Below are 16031 nucleotides of genomic sequence, written 5' to 3' on the forward strand. Positions count from 1 at the left end.
TTCATTGAGCATTGTTGTAATTGTCATTACTACAAATATATATAAAAATCATCCGATTAATCAGTATCGGCTTTTTTTGGTCATCGAATAATCGGTATCGGCGTTGGAAAGTCATAATCGGTCGACCTCTAGTAGTGTGTACAGCCGAGTACATCACTGGGGCCCAACTCCCTGCCATCCAGGACCTCTATACCAGGAGGTGTCAGAGGAAGGTCCTAAAAAGGGTCAGACTCTAGCCACCTAAATCATAGACTGTTCTCTCTGCTACCACATGGTAAGCGGTACCGGAGCGCCAAGTCTGGGACCAAAAGGTTCCTAAACTACTTCTACCCACAAGCCATTAGACTGCTGAACATTTAATCAAATGGCTACCCAGACTATTTGCACTGATCCCCTTTTTTGTTGTTGTTGCATTGACTCTCTTCCACTGGCTCTATGCACACTTACCGGGCTCTACCCACAAACTCACACATACTACACTGACACACCAACACACACACACACACACACGCACACACACACACACACACACTTTTTGGGCAAGCCTGGGCAGGTTGTGGAAGGTTCCTGTTGGTGAATAATGTACCTCTGGCCTCCAAGGCTGTGGGGTGTAGCTGGAACACCAGGCTTCTGAATAATCCTCCCCCACATCACCTCCAACCTGGAACACACAGATGAGGTAACTACTTTTCTGGGTTTTGTGATAGGTGTGTATGGAAAAACTGGTATGTGACAAATTCTGTCTCCCACTCTCCCTTACCCTCCACTCCAAACTCTCTCTCTCTCTTCTTCTCCCCCTATCCTTACCACTCTTTCTTGGGTAGGTCTTCTCCTGGGACTGCCCTCACTGGTAGGACTGAAACCTGTAGCAGAGAGAGAGGGAGAAATTTTAAGAAAGAAAGAGAAACAAACTGCCACTCTAAAATTAGGAGTATTTACAAGAAACAAACAAACACACACACTTTATCTCCTTGGTTCTAGTTCAAAGTTAAATCATAGATCTAACTCTAAACACACAATCAGCTGGTCATAACAATGGAAATTACACATACGAATCTGAACATACTACACACACACATGCACACTTGAACACACTCCTTGCTTCCCGTACAACCCTCTACTGCTGATGTTCCAACAAGTGTCCTCTGCTTGATTCAGGGTCATGTTAACCCGCTGAGCTAAAGGCATCGGGTCTGGTAAACAACAACAGCCTTCTGGACTCAGAAACACTAGCCAGGTGTGTGCCCACACAAACAAACAAACAATACAATTAGGCTACCCTGTGTGTATTTATAGAGGCAGTGCTACAGGGTTAGCGTGTGTGTGTTTGGGGGGTTGCAATGGGGAGAAAGAACTTTAAGTACTGGTAGTTTGGAAGTCTGTAATTATCACCAGGGTGGAGACACACACAGGGTAATTTTAGAGTGGTAGTTGAGGACAGAAAAAGAATGATATTTTTAACTCAAGGAATAAAATATTCTATCCCCTTCCTATCTCCCTTCTCATGTTTGTAAGTCTTTTTCTCCTCTCCCTGTTCCTCCCAACTTCTCTGCACTCTCCTCTCCTCTGGCTAAGTGTGTGGGCACATAAACAAATCTACAACATCTGTCCTAACACTATGCACACAAAAACCTGCACAAACATACATATGTTAAGAGGGTGATGTCCTCGCTCCTGAGAATAGCCCCATCTTCACAAACATACACCCGTGTGCGTGTATTGACAGCAGGGTTCCAAAGCCCTGTTCCCTCCAGCCCCAGGTATGAGGCTACCACTGCTACAAACAAATGTGTGTGTGTGTGTGTGTGTGTAGACAGCAGGAGAAAAAGGACGGTGGGAAAGAAAAGCCATCCACAAAGACTAATATCTACATGTAAAGGAAGTCACACCGCTTGATTAGCAAGTACCACTTCCTTCTGATTAGGCTCACACGAGGCTCGAACCGAGGCCCTCTGCCTTGCTAGAACCTTAGGGTTGTTGGCACTGAAAAATTCCCCCCAAAAGTTGTTGCAAGAACCCCAAAGGAGCTGGGGTTCATCGAGGATCCTCTTTAGTTCTTGGGGGTTCTTGCAGGAACCTAACTGCTTAACAGAAACATTTTGATTTGAATTTGAGACAACGGCTGGTGCAGGTACTTAATAAAACTGCTTAGGGATAGGCATCCCGTCAACGGGACAGTTGTAAATCATGCAGCGCCTTCTGTCACGATCGCAGATTTTAGAGAAACAACAAATGTCGGTACATATAAGTGTCTTATATTGGCTGAATGCTTAAATTCTTGTTAATACATCTATTACTGCAAAATAATGACATGCTATTGTTTGAGAGCTCCTAACAACAAAACACTTTTTTCACTGCAATAGGTTTGATAAATTCACCTCTAAAGGTTAAATGTGTACTTACATTCTGAAATCTTGCTCTGATTTATCATCCAAAGGGTCCCAGATATATATATATATGATATATATATATATGAAATGTTGTTTTGTTAGATAAAATCCTTTTTCATAGCCTAAAAAGGTCCATATAGCATGCACGACTGATTTTGTATTGCAAAGATCGGAATCTGTGGAAATCTAACCCTAAACGTTGTTTCAACCAGTCATATCCCATCCGTATTTATTCCTCAGAGATCCTAGAGCGTAACCAGACTTCACTATATCATTAGGGTGTAGTATATCCTATAGGACACCAAATTTGGTCAGAGAGCGATGCCTTCATTGCACGCCGATGACGCGGGCGGTCTTCACTTGATCGACTGTAACTTTGTCAAATAAGCACCAATCAGGGTCAAACAAAGCTAGCTAGATAGCCAATGAGCTGGGCTTTATGGGAGTAAAGCCCATTCTGCGACAGAAACCCTGTATCAGTCGCATAATGTAGCTGCTAACCTTGTGCGACAGCAAGACTTTTCTTTTTGGACAAAAATTATAAGAATATGGAGAGTTATAAAGTTATGAAAACTGGTTGTTTTGCAAATGTTGAACTTATAATATGAATACTAATGCTGGAAAAGCTAAATCAAAAGTCCAAGTATACAGATTTGACAATATTCTTGCAGAAAAATGTAATGTTAATGCAAATGTCTCCTTCACGATTTGCCCAAATGTACCTGGGTGACTTCACACGAAATGTCATGTAGTTTGCTCATATACTTCAAGTTATCTGTCTGAAACTTTGCACATCCACTGCTGTCATCTTGTGGACACTATCAGAATTACAACTAGAGTGAAGGCTAGACGTGGGACCTTAGCTGCATTTCAAAGATGGTGGTAGAATTTTTTCTTTTTCTTTGTATTTTCTTCTACCAGATCTATTGTGTTATATTCTCCTACATTTCCACAAACTTCAAAGTTTCCTTTCAAATGGTATCAAGAATATGCATATCCTTGCTTCAGGGCCTGAGCTACAAGCAGTTAGATTTGGATACGTCATTTAGGCGAAAATTGCAAGGAAAAAATGGCGCCTATCCATTAACTGAAGAATTGAAAGATCTCAATTTAAGGTCATGTTTTTCCCTTGTATGACATACATTTATATTGTTTATGATGATACCATCTAACTTTTCATATTTGTGAAAATGGATGTGTTGTTTGACACTTATCTCCCTTATAAAATCCTTTCTAAAACAGAATGGGCACAATTCAATGGATATCAATCAACAAAGAGGTAAGAATATCTTAAAGGCTATAGATGCATAGGGCGCAGGTGACTGCTCCCTTTTGTGTGTGTGTGTGTCAGCAAGTATACTGATGAGGATGCACATAAAGGTACTGTGTGTACAATTGATATCGGTTTGCCTCATAATGTTATGCAGATCACATGTATCATCTACAGTTAATGTTAATTAATGGTTTCTCTAAAACCTTACAGGAATCAGTCTCATCAGCCATTTTCCTCCTCCCTTACCTCTTCAATGAACATCCAAGAGGCCTCTACATTATGGACAAGGAAGGCTATGTGTATGAAAACCATTTTTAAAAGTGATGTTTTTTCATTCACATGTATCACAAAAACCAAGGTATGAATACTGTTGTGCACCTTTTGTTAATAAAAACACATTTTATTTGTAACATGCACTGAATACATGTGAAATGCTTACTTACAAGTCCTTAAACAACAATCATCTGTATAATTGTAATTGTTAGTATTCAGACTTCACCCTCCCTACACCTCAAATGAAAATCTGTTTGATCACTATGCACTGCAAAATCATTCTGGCTATGGATAGCCAACAGAGGACATCAACATGCCAGAGGATGTACCCATTGGACTTGGGGCTCTGCTCATATATATATATATATAATCTGCTTTTCCATTAAAATCATAATAAACACTGACAACTAAAATATTGTGATGCTGATTATTATTATTAACAATAATAACAACAAAAATAATGCTTAAAAATAAACCCTTTTCGAGGAAGCATTAATGGGGGTTCTTTGAAGAACCACCGTTCTTCTTCGCAGTTTCAATTTGAAGAACCCCTAAAATATTATCCAGAAACGTTTTCACTTTAGAGTGTAAGGAACAAAACTACCAGTACACCTACACAGGGCCGGTTCAGGGCATAAGCGGTCACTTAGGGCCCCCGACCCAATTATTTTTTTTTTTGAGTAAGTATGGAAGAATTAATCATTGCTGAATAACAGCTGGGCATGCAGGGCATGTGCCTTGGAGCCCAGGCCTCCAGGGGGCCCCTATTGATTTTGTTATTCATTCTCATTCAAATGTCATATTAACATATACTGCGGCGGCAGGTAGCCTTGTGGTTAGAGCGTTGGACTAGTAACCGGAAGGTTGCAAGATCGAATCCCCAGGCTAAAAATCTGTCATTCTGCCACTGAACAAGGCAGTTAACCCACTGTTCCTAGGCAGTCATTGAAAATAAGAATTTGTTCTTAACTGACTTGCCTAGTTAAATAAAGGTTTAAAAAAATGCATTCTTCATTACGAAATGTGCAGAATTGCAGGAAAGTAGCTGTAAAAATGCAAGTTTTATCCCTGCCCAATGGCAAAATGACTAGAAGTGCATGAAATGTGTTATACAATTGCAATGTTTTCCCAATGCCATGGCAAAATGTGTAGAATTGCAGAGAATTTTCTTTAAAACGTACATTTCTCCCCAACGACAAGAGGGGGGAACACTAAAATGTTTTACCCAAAGGTAGGGGCCCCGCAAACCAAATCTCGCATAGGGCCCCCAAAAGGCTAGAGCCGGCCCTGCACACACATGCACAGTGCATTCGGAAAGTATTCAGACTGCTTGACTTTTTCCCCATTTTGTTACGGTAGAGCCTTATTCTAAAATTGATAATTACATTTTATTTTTCTTCAATATATACACAATACTTCCGAATGCGCACGAACACACACATACATACACACACACACACACACACACACACACACACACACACACACACACACACACACAAGATGATCATCATAGCAACGGTTCAGATGGCCAATATAGCCTACTCACGGCTATTGGTGATCCTCCACACACTAGTAGCTACAAACTCTTGGTAAACAGCGAAAGCTCCCAGCATCAGCAAGGCTAAGAACAGCAGATGTTTCCGACTCCGTCTCAGCTTCTTCAGCGGGAAGACCGATTTGAACATGTTGATTGATCTCCCTGCTGCTTGCTCCAGAGTACTCCGTCAGTCATTGATTCTGCCACCGTGAATTTAACGGCTTTGTTCGGAAAAGTTGGACCAGACTGACCACTCGTTAGTCTCGCGACCCTGTTCGTGACACACCTGCGGCGCCCCCAACACTCCCACCTAGCGATGGTCCCGAAACGGTTTTTTTTCATCCCGTAAAAAAACCGCGCTGGCTTCGGTTGCTCTGACTCGAGTGCTATCTTGGATTTAACCGAATCTGGCACGTGGGTTGTCTGACTAAGCTGCAGAACGAATTAAACAAAATGCCTACCAACCCACTGCACATGCACACAGAACACGGACAAACAGATTGCGCACCCGGCCATCGAGAGAGATTTGGGGGTGTGGTTCGGTAGCCCACATCTAATTCGCAGCCAGTGGCACAGGTAGTTTCGGGAATCCTTGGGACTAGGTTTAAAATGGTAAGGTTAGGTTCAAGGTTCAGGAATGTTCAAGGATAGGATATGGACGTAAAAAATGATGACCCCATATAGATAGATTATGTGTGTGTGTGTGTGTGTGTGTGTGTGTGTGTGTGTGTGTGTGTGTGTGTGTGTGTGTGTGTGTGTGTGTGTGTGTGTGTGTGTGTGTGTGTGTGTGTGTGTGTGTGTGTGTGTGTGTGTGTGTGTGTGCGCGGCAGCATGTGTGTGTGTTTTATCAGATGAGAGAGTACCCGTAAAATGTCACGCCTTGGCGCCCAGTGTGTGTTTATCTTTATCCAGCAGGAACCCTCAGTGGTGTAAAGTACTTAAGTTAAAATACTTCTTTAAGTAGTTTTTTTGTGTGTATCTGTACTTTACTATTTCTATGTTTGACAACTTTTACTCAGTGGTGTAAAGTACTTAATTAAGTAGTTATTTTGGGTATCTGTACTTTACTATCCTATTCATATGTTTGACTACTTTTACTTTTACTTCACTACATTCCTAAAGAAAATAATGTACTTTTTACTCCATATATTTTCCTTGACACCCAAAAGTATTTCTTCCATTTTGAATGCTTAGCAGGACAGGAAAACAGTCCAATTCACACACTTATCAAGAGAACACGTGGTCATCCCTACTGCCTCTAATCTGGCGGACTCACTAAACACAAATACATCGTTTGTAAATTATATCTGAGTGTTGGAGTGTGCCCCTGACTATCTGTCAATTTTCAAAACAATCAAATGGTTCTGGTTTGCTTAATATAAAGAATTTGAAATGATTTATACTTTTACTTTTACTCTTGTATAGTATATTTTAGCAATTACATTAACTTTTGATACATACGTTTATTTACAACTAAATACTTTTAGACTTTTGCTCAAGTAGTATTTTACTGGGTGACTTTCACTTTTAATTGAGTAACTTTCTATTAAGGTATCTATACTTTTAATCAAGTAAGACAATTGGGTACTTTTTCCACCACTGCTTTTACTTCACTACATTCCTAAATAAAATGATGTACTTTTTACTCCATACATTTTCCCTGACACCCAAAAATACTTGTTACATTTTGAATGCTTAGCAGGACAGGAAAATGGTCCAATTCACACACTTATCAAGAAAACATCCCTGGCCAGCCCTACTGCCTCTGATCTAGAGGACTCACTAAATTCAAATGCTTCGTTTTTAAATTATGTGTGAGTGTTGGAGTGTGCCCCATACATTTTTTACTGTCTGGTTTGCTTAAGGATTGGAAAATTATTCATATTTTTACTTTTGATACTTAAGTACATTTAAAACCAAATACTTTTAGACTTTTACTTAAGTAGTATTTTACTGGGTGACTTTTAAGTTTACTTTCTATTCATTTTCTATTAAGGTATCTTTACTTTTACTAAAGTATGACAATTGGCTACTTTTTCCACCCTTTGTGACCCTGGAGAGGCAGATTGTGTTAATGCCGTAACAGGTTAGCGTCAATTCTTCAATCTTCATACATAATTATTTTTATGCTAGGTTGTAAGGGCATATGTTAGAAAATAAGAACCCTAACTCATGTAGCTCAATATTCAATTCATTCAGCAGGAATCTCTATTCCGTTAGATTAATGTCAAAGAGCAGGTGAAAGCTAATATCTGGGCTCGGCCTCCATCATGTTGCTTTAACCTGCTTTCCCCTTCTTTCTCTCCATCCATAGCATGTGATCTTCATCTGTTTACTTATTATTTGATATGGAAACTAGGACACCAGTGTGTGTGTGACCGAAACAGGAAGTAGAGACACCTACCATTTTCCATATGCACAAAAAGCTTATTTCTCTCAAATTTTGTGCACAAATTTGTTTACATCCCTGTTAGTGAGCATTTCTCCTTTACCAAAATAATCCATCCACCTGACAGGTGTGGCATAACAAGAAGCTGATTAAATAGCATGATCATTACACATTTTCCACAAAGTGCCGGGGACAATAAAAGGCCACTCTAAAATGTGCAGTTTTGTTACACAACACAATGCCACTGATGTCTTAAGTTTTTAGGGAGCGTGCAATTGGCATGCTGACTGCAGGAATGTCCACCAGAGCTGTTGCCAGACAATTGAATGTTAATTTCTCTACTATAAGCCACCTCCAATGTCGTTTTATAGAATTTGGCAGTACGTCCAACTGGCCTCACAATCACAAACCATGTGTATGGCGTTGTGTGGGTGAGCAGTTTGCTGATGTCAACATTGTGAACAGAGTGCCCCATGGTGGTGGTGGGGTTATGGTTTGAGCAGGCAAAAGCTACGGACAACAAAGACATTTGTATTTTATCTATGGAATTTTGAATGCACAGCGATACCGTGACGAGATCCTGAGGCCTAATGTCATGCCATTCATCCGCTGACATCACCTCATGCGACAGCATGATAATGCACGGTTCCATGTCGCAAGGATCTGTACACAATTCCTGAAAGCTGAAAATGTCCCAGTTCTTCCATGGTCTGCATACTCACTAGACATGTCACCCATTGAGCATGTTTAGGATGCTCTGAAATGGCGTGTACCACAGCGTAATCCTGTTCCCGCCAATATCCAGCAACTTCGCAAAGCCATTGAAGAGGATTGGGACAACATTCCAGAGGCCACAATCAACAGCCTGATCAACTCTATGCGAAGGAGATGTGTTGCACTGCACACCAGATAGACTGGTTTTCTGACCACGCCTCTACCTTCTTTTTTTTAACAGTATTTGTGACCAACAGATTAGGGCCTAATGAATTTATTTAAATGGACTGATTTCCTTATATGGGAAAGGAAAGGGGGATACCTAGTCAGTTGTACAACTGAATGCCTTCAACTGAAATGTGTCTTCCGCATTTAACCCTCTGAATCAGAGAGGTGCGGGGGGCTGCCTTAATCGACATCCACGGAACAGTGGGTTAACTGCCTTGCTCAGGGGCAGGACCACTGATTTTTACCTTGTCAACTCAGGGATTCGATCCAGCAACCTTTCAGTTACTGGCCCAACACTAACCACTAGGCTAATATTTTAATTTTAAATGTGGCAAATAGTACTTAAATAAAACAATTATGCAAACTGGATTTTTGCATGAAAGTTTGTCTGATTATGCGTGCATAAATGGTCAAATAAATTGCGAATGAGATGAGAAATCTGCTCCTTTTATTCTCTGTTCCCAACGCTCTAGGCGACCAGTTTTGATAGCCTTTAGCCGCACCCTCATTCTAATCCTCCTCTGTTCCGCGGGTGATGTGGAGGTAAACCCAGGCCCTGCATGTCCCCAGGCACCCTCACTTCTGTGATCGAAAAAGCCTTGGTTTCATGCATGTCAACATCAGAAGCCTCTTCCCTAAGTTTGTTTTACTCACTGCTTTAGCACACTCTGCTAACTCTGATGTCCTTGCCGTGTCTGAATCCTAGCTCAGGAAGGCCACCAAAAATTCTGAGATTTCCATACCCAACTATAACATTTTCCGTCAAGATAGAACTGCCAAAGGGGGAGGAGTTGCAGTCTACTGCAGAGATAGCCTGCAAAGTAATGTCATACTTTCCAGGTCCATACCCAAACAGTTCGAACTACTAATTTTGAAAATTACTGTCTCCAGAAATAAGTCTCTCACTGTTGCCGCCTGCTACTGACCCCCCTCAGCTCCCAGCTGTGCCCTGGACACCATTTGTGAATTGTTCGCCCCCCATCTAGCTTCAGAGTTTGTTCTGTTAGGTGACCTAAACTGGGATATGCTTAACACCCCGGCAGTCCTACAATCTAAGCTAGATGCCCTCAATCTCACACAAATCATCAAGGAACCCACCAGGTACAACCCTAAATCTGTAAACAAGGGCACCCTCATAGACCTCATCCTGACCAACTGGCCCTCCAAATACACCTCCGCTGTCTTCAACCAGGATCTCCTTGATAAGCTCCTTTCCTGAGGACGGCTCACCTCTCACAGTTCTGGGCGACTTTAACCTCCCCACGTCTACCTTTGACTCATTCCTCTCTGCCCCCTTCTTTCCACTCCTCTCCTCTTTTGACCTCACCCTCTCACCTTCCCCCCCTACTCACAAGGCAGGCAATACGCTCAACCTCATCTTTACTAGATGCTGTTCTTCCACTAACCCCATTGCAACTCCCCTCCAAGTCTCCGACCACTACCTTGTATCCTTTTCCCTCTCGCTCTCATCCAACACTTCCCACACTGCCCCTACTCGGATGGTATCGCGCCGTCCCAACCTTCGCTCTCTCTCCCCCGCTACTCTCTCCTCTTCCATCCTATCATCTCTTCCCTCTGCTCAAACCTTCTCCAACCTATCTCCTGATTCTGCCTCCTCAGCCCTCCTCTCCTCCCTTTCTGCATCCTTTGACTCTCTATGTCCCCTATCCTCCAGGCCGGCTCGGTCCTCCCCTCCCGCTCCGTGGCTCGACGACTCATTGCGAGCTCACAGAACAGGGCTCCGGGCAGCCGAGCGGAAATGGAGGAAAACTCGCCTCCCTGCGGACCTGGCATCCTTTCACTCCCTCCTCTCTACATTTTACTCCTCTGTCTCTGCTGCTAAAGCCACTTTCTACCACTCTAAATTCCAAGCATCTGCCTCTAACCCTAGGAAGCTCTTTGCCACCTTCTCCTCCCTCCTGAATCCCCCCTCCTCCCTCTCTGCAGATGACTTCGTCAACCATTTTGAAAAGAAGGTCGACGACATCCGATCCTCGTTTGCTAAGTCAAACGACACCGCTGGTTCTGCTCACACTGCCCTACCCTATGCTCTGACCTCTTTCTCCCCTCTCTCTCCAGATGAAATCTCACGTCTTGTGACGGCCGGCCGCCCAACAACCTGCCCGCTTGACCCTATCCCCTCCTCTCTTCTCCAGACCATTTCCGGAGACCTTCTCCCTTACCTCACCTCGCTCATCAACTCATCCCTGACCCCTGGCTACGTCCCTTCCGTCTTCAAGAGAGCGAGAGTTGCACCCCTTCTGAAAAAACCTACACTCGATCCCTCCGATGTCAACAACTACAGACCAGTATCCCTGCTTTCTTTTCTCTCCAAAACTCTTGAACGTGCCGTCCTTGGCCAGCTCTCCCGCTATCTCTCTCAGAATGACCTTCTTGATCCAAATCAGTCAGGTTTCAAGACTAGTCATTCAACTGAGACTGCTCTTCTCTGTATCACGGAGGCGCTCCGCACTGCTAAAGCTAACTCTCTCTCCTCTGCTCTCATCCTTCTAGACCTATCGGCTGCCTTCGATACTGTGAACCATCAGATCCTCCTCTCCACCCTCTCCGAGTTGGGCATCTCCGGCGCGGCCCACGCTTGGATTGCGTCCTACCTGACAGGTCGCTCCTACCAGGTGGCGTGGAGAGAATCTGTCTCCTCACCACGCGCTCTCACCACTGGTGTCCCCCAGGGCTCTGTTCTAGGCCCTCTCCTATTCTCGCTATACACCAAGTCACTTGGCTCTGTCATAACCTCACATGGTCTCTCCTATCATTGCTATGCAGACGACACACAATTAATCTTCTCCTTTCCCCCTTCTGATGACCAGGTGGCGAATCGCATCTCTGCATGTCTGGCAGACATATCAGTGTGGATGACGGATCACCACCTCAAGCTGAACCTCGGCAAGACGGAGCTGCTCTTCCTCCCGGGGAAGGACTGCCCGTTCCATGATCTCGCTATCACGGTTGACAACTCCATTGTGTCCTCCTCCCAGAGCGCTAAGAACCTTGGCGTGATCCTGGACAACACCCTGTCGTTCTCAACTAACATCAAGGCGGTGGCCCGTTCCTGTAGGTTCATGCTCTACAACATCCGCAGAGTACGACCCTGCCTCACACAGGAAGCGGCGCAGGTCCTAATCCAGGCACTTGTCATCTCCCGTCTGGATTACTGCAACTCGCTGTTGGCTGGGCTCCCTGCCTGTGCCATTAAACCCCTACAACTCATCCAGAACGCCGCAGCCCGTCTGGTGTTCAACCTTCCCAAGTTCTCTCACGTCACCCCGCTCCTCCGCTCTCTCCACTGGCTTCCAGTTGAAGCTCGCATCCGCTACAAGACCATGGTGCTTGCCTACGGAGCTGTGAGGGGAACGGCACCTCAGCTCTGATCAGGCCCTACACCCAAACAAGGGCACTGCGTTCATCCACCTCTGGCCTGCTCGCCTCCCTACCACTGAGTAAGTACAGTTCCCGCTCAGCCCAGTCAAAACTGTTCGCTGCTCTGGCCCCCCAATGGTGGAACAAACTCCCTCACGACGCCAGGACAGCGGAGTCAATCACCACCTTCCGGAGACACCTGAAACCCCACCTCTTTAAGGAATACCTAGGATAGGATAAAGTAATCCTTCTCACCCCCCTTAAAAGATTTAGATGCACTATTGTAAAGTGGCTGTTCCACTGGATGTCATAAGGTGAATGCACCAATTTGTAAGTCGCTCTGGATAAGAGCGTCTGCTAAATGACTTAAATGTAATGTAAATGTAAATCTCAGCGATCACTGCCTCATTGCCTGTATCCGCTACGGAGCCGCAGTCAAACGACCACCCCTCATCACTGTCAAACGCTCCCAAAAACACTTCTGTGAGCAGGCCTTTCTAATCGACCTGGCCCGGGTATCCTGGAAGGACATTGACCTCATCCCGTCAGTTGAGGATGCCTGGTCATTCTTTAAAAGTAACTTCCTCACCATTTTAGATAAGCATGATCCGTTCAAAAAATTAAGAACTAAGAACAGATATAGCCCTTGGTTCAATCCAGACCTGACTGCCCTCGACCAGCACAAAAACATCCTGTGGCGGACTGCAATAGCATCGAATAGTCCCCGCGATATGCAACTGTTCAGGGAAGTCAGGAACCAATACACGCAGTCAGTCAGGAATGCTCAGGCCAGCATTTTTCAGGCAGAAATTTGCATCCTGTAGCTCCAACTCCAAAAAGTTCTGGGACACTGTGAAGTCCATGGAGAACAAGAGCACCTCCTCCCAGCTGTCCACTGCACTGAGGCTAGGTAACACGGTCACCACCGATAAATCCATGATTATCGAAAACTTCAACAAGCATTTCTCAACGGCTGGCCATGCCTTCCGCCTGGCTACTCCAACCTCGGCCAACAGCTCCGCCCCCCCGCAGCTACTCGCCCAAGCCTCTCCAGGTTCTCCTTTACCCAAATCCAGATAGCAGATGTTCTGAAAGAGCTGCAAAACCTGGACCCTTACAAATCACCGGGGCTTGACAATCTGGACCCTCTATTTCTGAAACTATCCACCGCCATTGTCGCAACCACTATTACCAGCCTGTTCAACCTCTCTTTCATATCGTCTGATATCCCCAAGGATTGGAAAGCTGCCGCAGTCATCCCCCTCTTCAAAGGGGGAGACACCCTGGACCCAAACTGTTACAGAGCTATGTCCATCCTGCCCTAAGGTCTTCGAAAGCCAAGTCAACAAACAGGTCACTGACCATCGAATCCCACCGTACCTTCTCCGCTGTGCAATCTGGTTTCCGAGCCGGTCACAGGTGCACCTCAGCCACGCTCAAGGTACTAAACGATATCATAACCGCCATCGATAAAAGACAGTACTATGCAGTCGTCTTCATCGACCTTGCCAAGGCTTTCGACTCTGTCAATCATCATATTCTTATCGGCAGACTCAGTAGCCTCGGTTTTTCAGATGACTGCTTTGCCTGGTTCACCAACTACTTTGCAGACAGAGTTCAGTGTGTCAAATCGGAGGGCATGCTGTCCGGTCCTCTGGCAGTCTCTATGGGGGTGCCACAGGGTTCAATCCTCGGGCCGACTCTTTTCTCTGTATATATCAATGATGTTGCTGTTGCTGCGGGTGATTCCCTGATCCACCTCTACGCAGACGACACCATTCTATATACATCCGGCCCGTCCTTGGACACTGTGCAATCTAACCTCCAAACGAGCTTCAATGCCATACAACACTCCTTCCGTGGCCTCCAACTGCTCTTAAACGCTAGCAAAACCAAATGCATGCTTTTCAACCGTTCGCTGCCTGCACTCGCACGCCTGACCAGCATCACCACCCTGGATGGTTCCGACCTTGAATATGTGGACATCTATAAGTACCTAGGTGTCTGGCTAGACTGTAAACTCTCCTTCCAGACTCATATCAAACATCTCCAATCAAAAATTAAATCTAGAGTCGGCTTTCTATTCCGCAACAAAGCCTCCTTCACTCACGCCGCCAAACTTACCCTAGTAAAACTGACTATCCTACCAATCCTCGACTTCGGCGATGTCATCTACAAAATTGCCTCCAACAATTTACTCAGCAAACTGGATGCAGTTTATCACAGTGCCATCCGTTTTGTCACTAAAGCACCTTATACCACCCACCACTGCGACCTATATGCTCTAGTCGGCTGGCCCTCGCTACATATTCGTTGCCAGACCCACTGGCTCCAGGTCATCTACAAGTTCATGCTTGGTAAAGCTCCGCCTTATCTCAGTTCACTGGTCACGATGGCAACACCCATCCGTAGCACGCGCTCCAGCAGGTGTATCTCACTGATCATCCCTAAAGCCAGCACCTCATTTGGCCGCCCTTCGTTCCAGTTCTCTGCTGCCTGTGACTGGAACGAATTGCAAAAATCGCTGAAGTTGGAGAGTTTTATCTCCCTCACCAACTTCAAACATCTGCTATCTGAGCAGCTAACCGATCGCTGCAGCTGTACATAGTCTATCGGTAAATAGCCCACCCATTTTTACCTACCTCATCCCCATACTGTTTTTATTTATTTACTTTTCTGCTCTTTTGCACACCAATATCTCTACCTGTACATGACCATCTGATCATTTATCACTCCAGTGTTAATCTGCAAAATTGTAATTATTCGCCTACCTCCTCATGCCTTTTGCACACAATGTATATAGATTCTCCTTTTTTCTTTTTTCTACTGTGTTATTGACTTGTTAATTGTTTACTCCATGTGTAACTCTGTGTTGTCTGTCCACACTGCTATGCTTTATCTTGGCCAGGTCGCAGTTGCAAATGAGAACTTGTTCTCAACTAGCCTACCTGGTTAAATAAAGGTGAAATAAAAATAAAATTGATTTATCTTTACCTAATTTACATTTTTAATTTTGGCAGCTATACGCTTCCATACAAATACCAGCTCAAGACTGGTTAATTTAAAGTTTAAATGCAATGATCGTGAAAATGGCTTCTTTTGAGTTTTACATGCATTTTCCTATATCTGGGTACTCTGATCAGGTTGTAGATATACTGTACTATACAAGGCCTCGCAGACTGCTAACTGATGTCTATTTCCATTAAGGAAGCCTTATGAAGACAGTTTAGAGTTGAGCGCAATTATATTTTTGTGAAAATGTATTATTTATCTAAAACAAACACTTTTCTACCTAGATACTCCGGCTAGGCTGTAGATATACCATATATACTCAGATATGGTGAAAATTGATTATTCATAAAGATACATATTTTCCACTAATGCGCTTGTATGGTATATACAAAGCATTAGGAACACATGCTCTTTCCTTGACATAGACTGACCAGGAGAATCCAGGTGAAAGCTATGATCCATTATTGAGGTCACACACTTCAAATCAGTGTAGGGGAAGTAGGGGGAAGAGAAGCAGTGGCATAAGGTATTTAAGTACAAATATTTTAGAGTACTACATATATATATATATATATATATATGACAACATTTACTTAACTACATTCCTAAGAAAATAATGTACTTTTTACTCCATACATTTTCCATGACACCCAAAAGTACTGATTATATTTCAAATGCTTTTAGGACAAGAGAACATCCCAGGTCATCCCTACTGCCTCTCATCTGGTGGACTCACTTAACAAAAATGCTTTGTTTGTAAATAACGTCCGAGTGTTGGTGTGCCCCTGGCTATCCGTAAAAATAAATAAAAAAATAAGGTAAACAAAATGG

General features: G+C 43.9%; 1 protein-coding gene across 4 annotated transcripts in view; it reads right to left on the reverse strand.

The window, feature by feature from the left end:
• The window catches only part of LOC118401171 (beta-1,4-N-acetylgalactosaminyltransferase 3-like), a 29477-nt gene extending 23304 nt beyond the window's left edge, over positions 1-6173 (reverse strand). For 2 of the 4 annotated variants that reach the window (XM_035798460.2, XM_052474889.1), the window contains exons 1-3: positions 5486-6173; positions 808-863; positions 587-661 (exon numbers count right to left, since the gene is read on the reverse strand). In XM_035798460.2, the coding sequence (XP_035654353.2) occupies positions 587-661; positions 808-863; positions 5486-5624 (270 nt within the window). In that variant the 5' untranslated portion in view covers positions 5625-6173. Of the gene's footprint in view, positions 1-586; positions 662-760; positions 864-5485 lie in introns of those variants that run through there. The other 2 variants (XM_052474891.1, XM_052474890.1) reach the window with 2 other exon arrangements.
• Positions 6174-16031: the final 9858 nt, after the last annotated feature.

Source organism: Oncorhynchus keta, chromosome 22 (genome assembly GCF_023373465.1).
Source record: "Oncorhynchus keta strain PuntledgeMale-10-30-2019 chromosome 22, Oket_V2, whole genome shotgun sequence".
Lineage (NCBI taxonomy): Eukaryota > Metazoa > Chordata > Actinopteri > Salmoniformes > Salmonidae > Oncorhynchus > Oncorhynchus keta.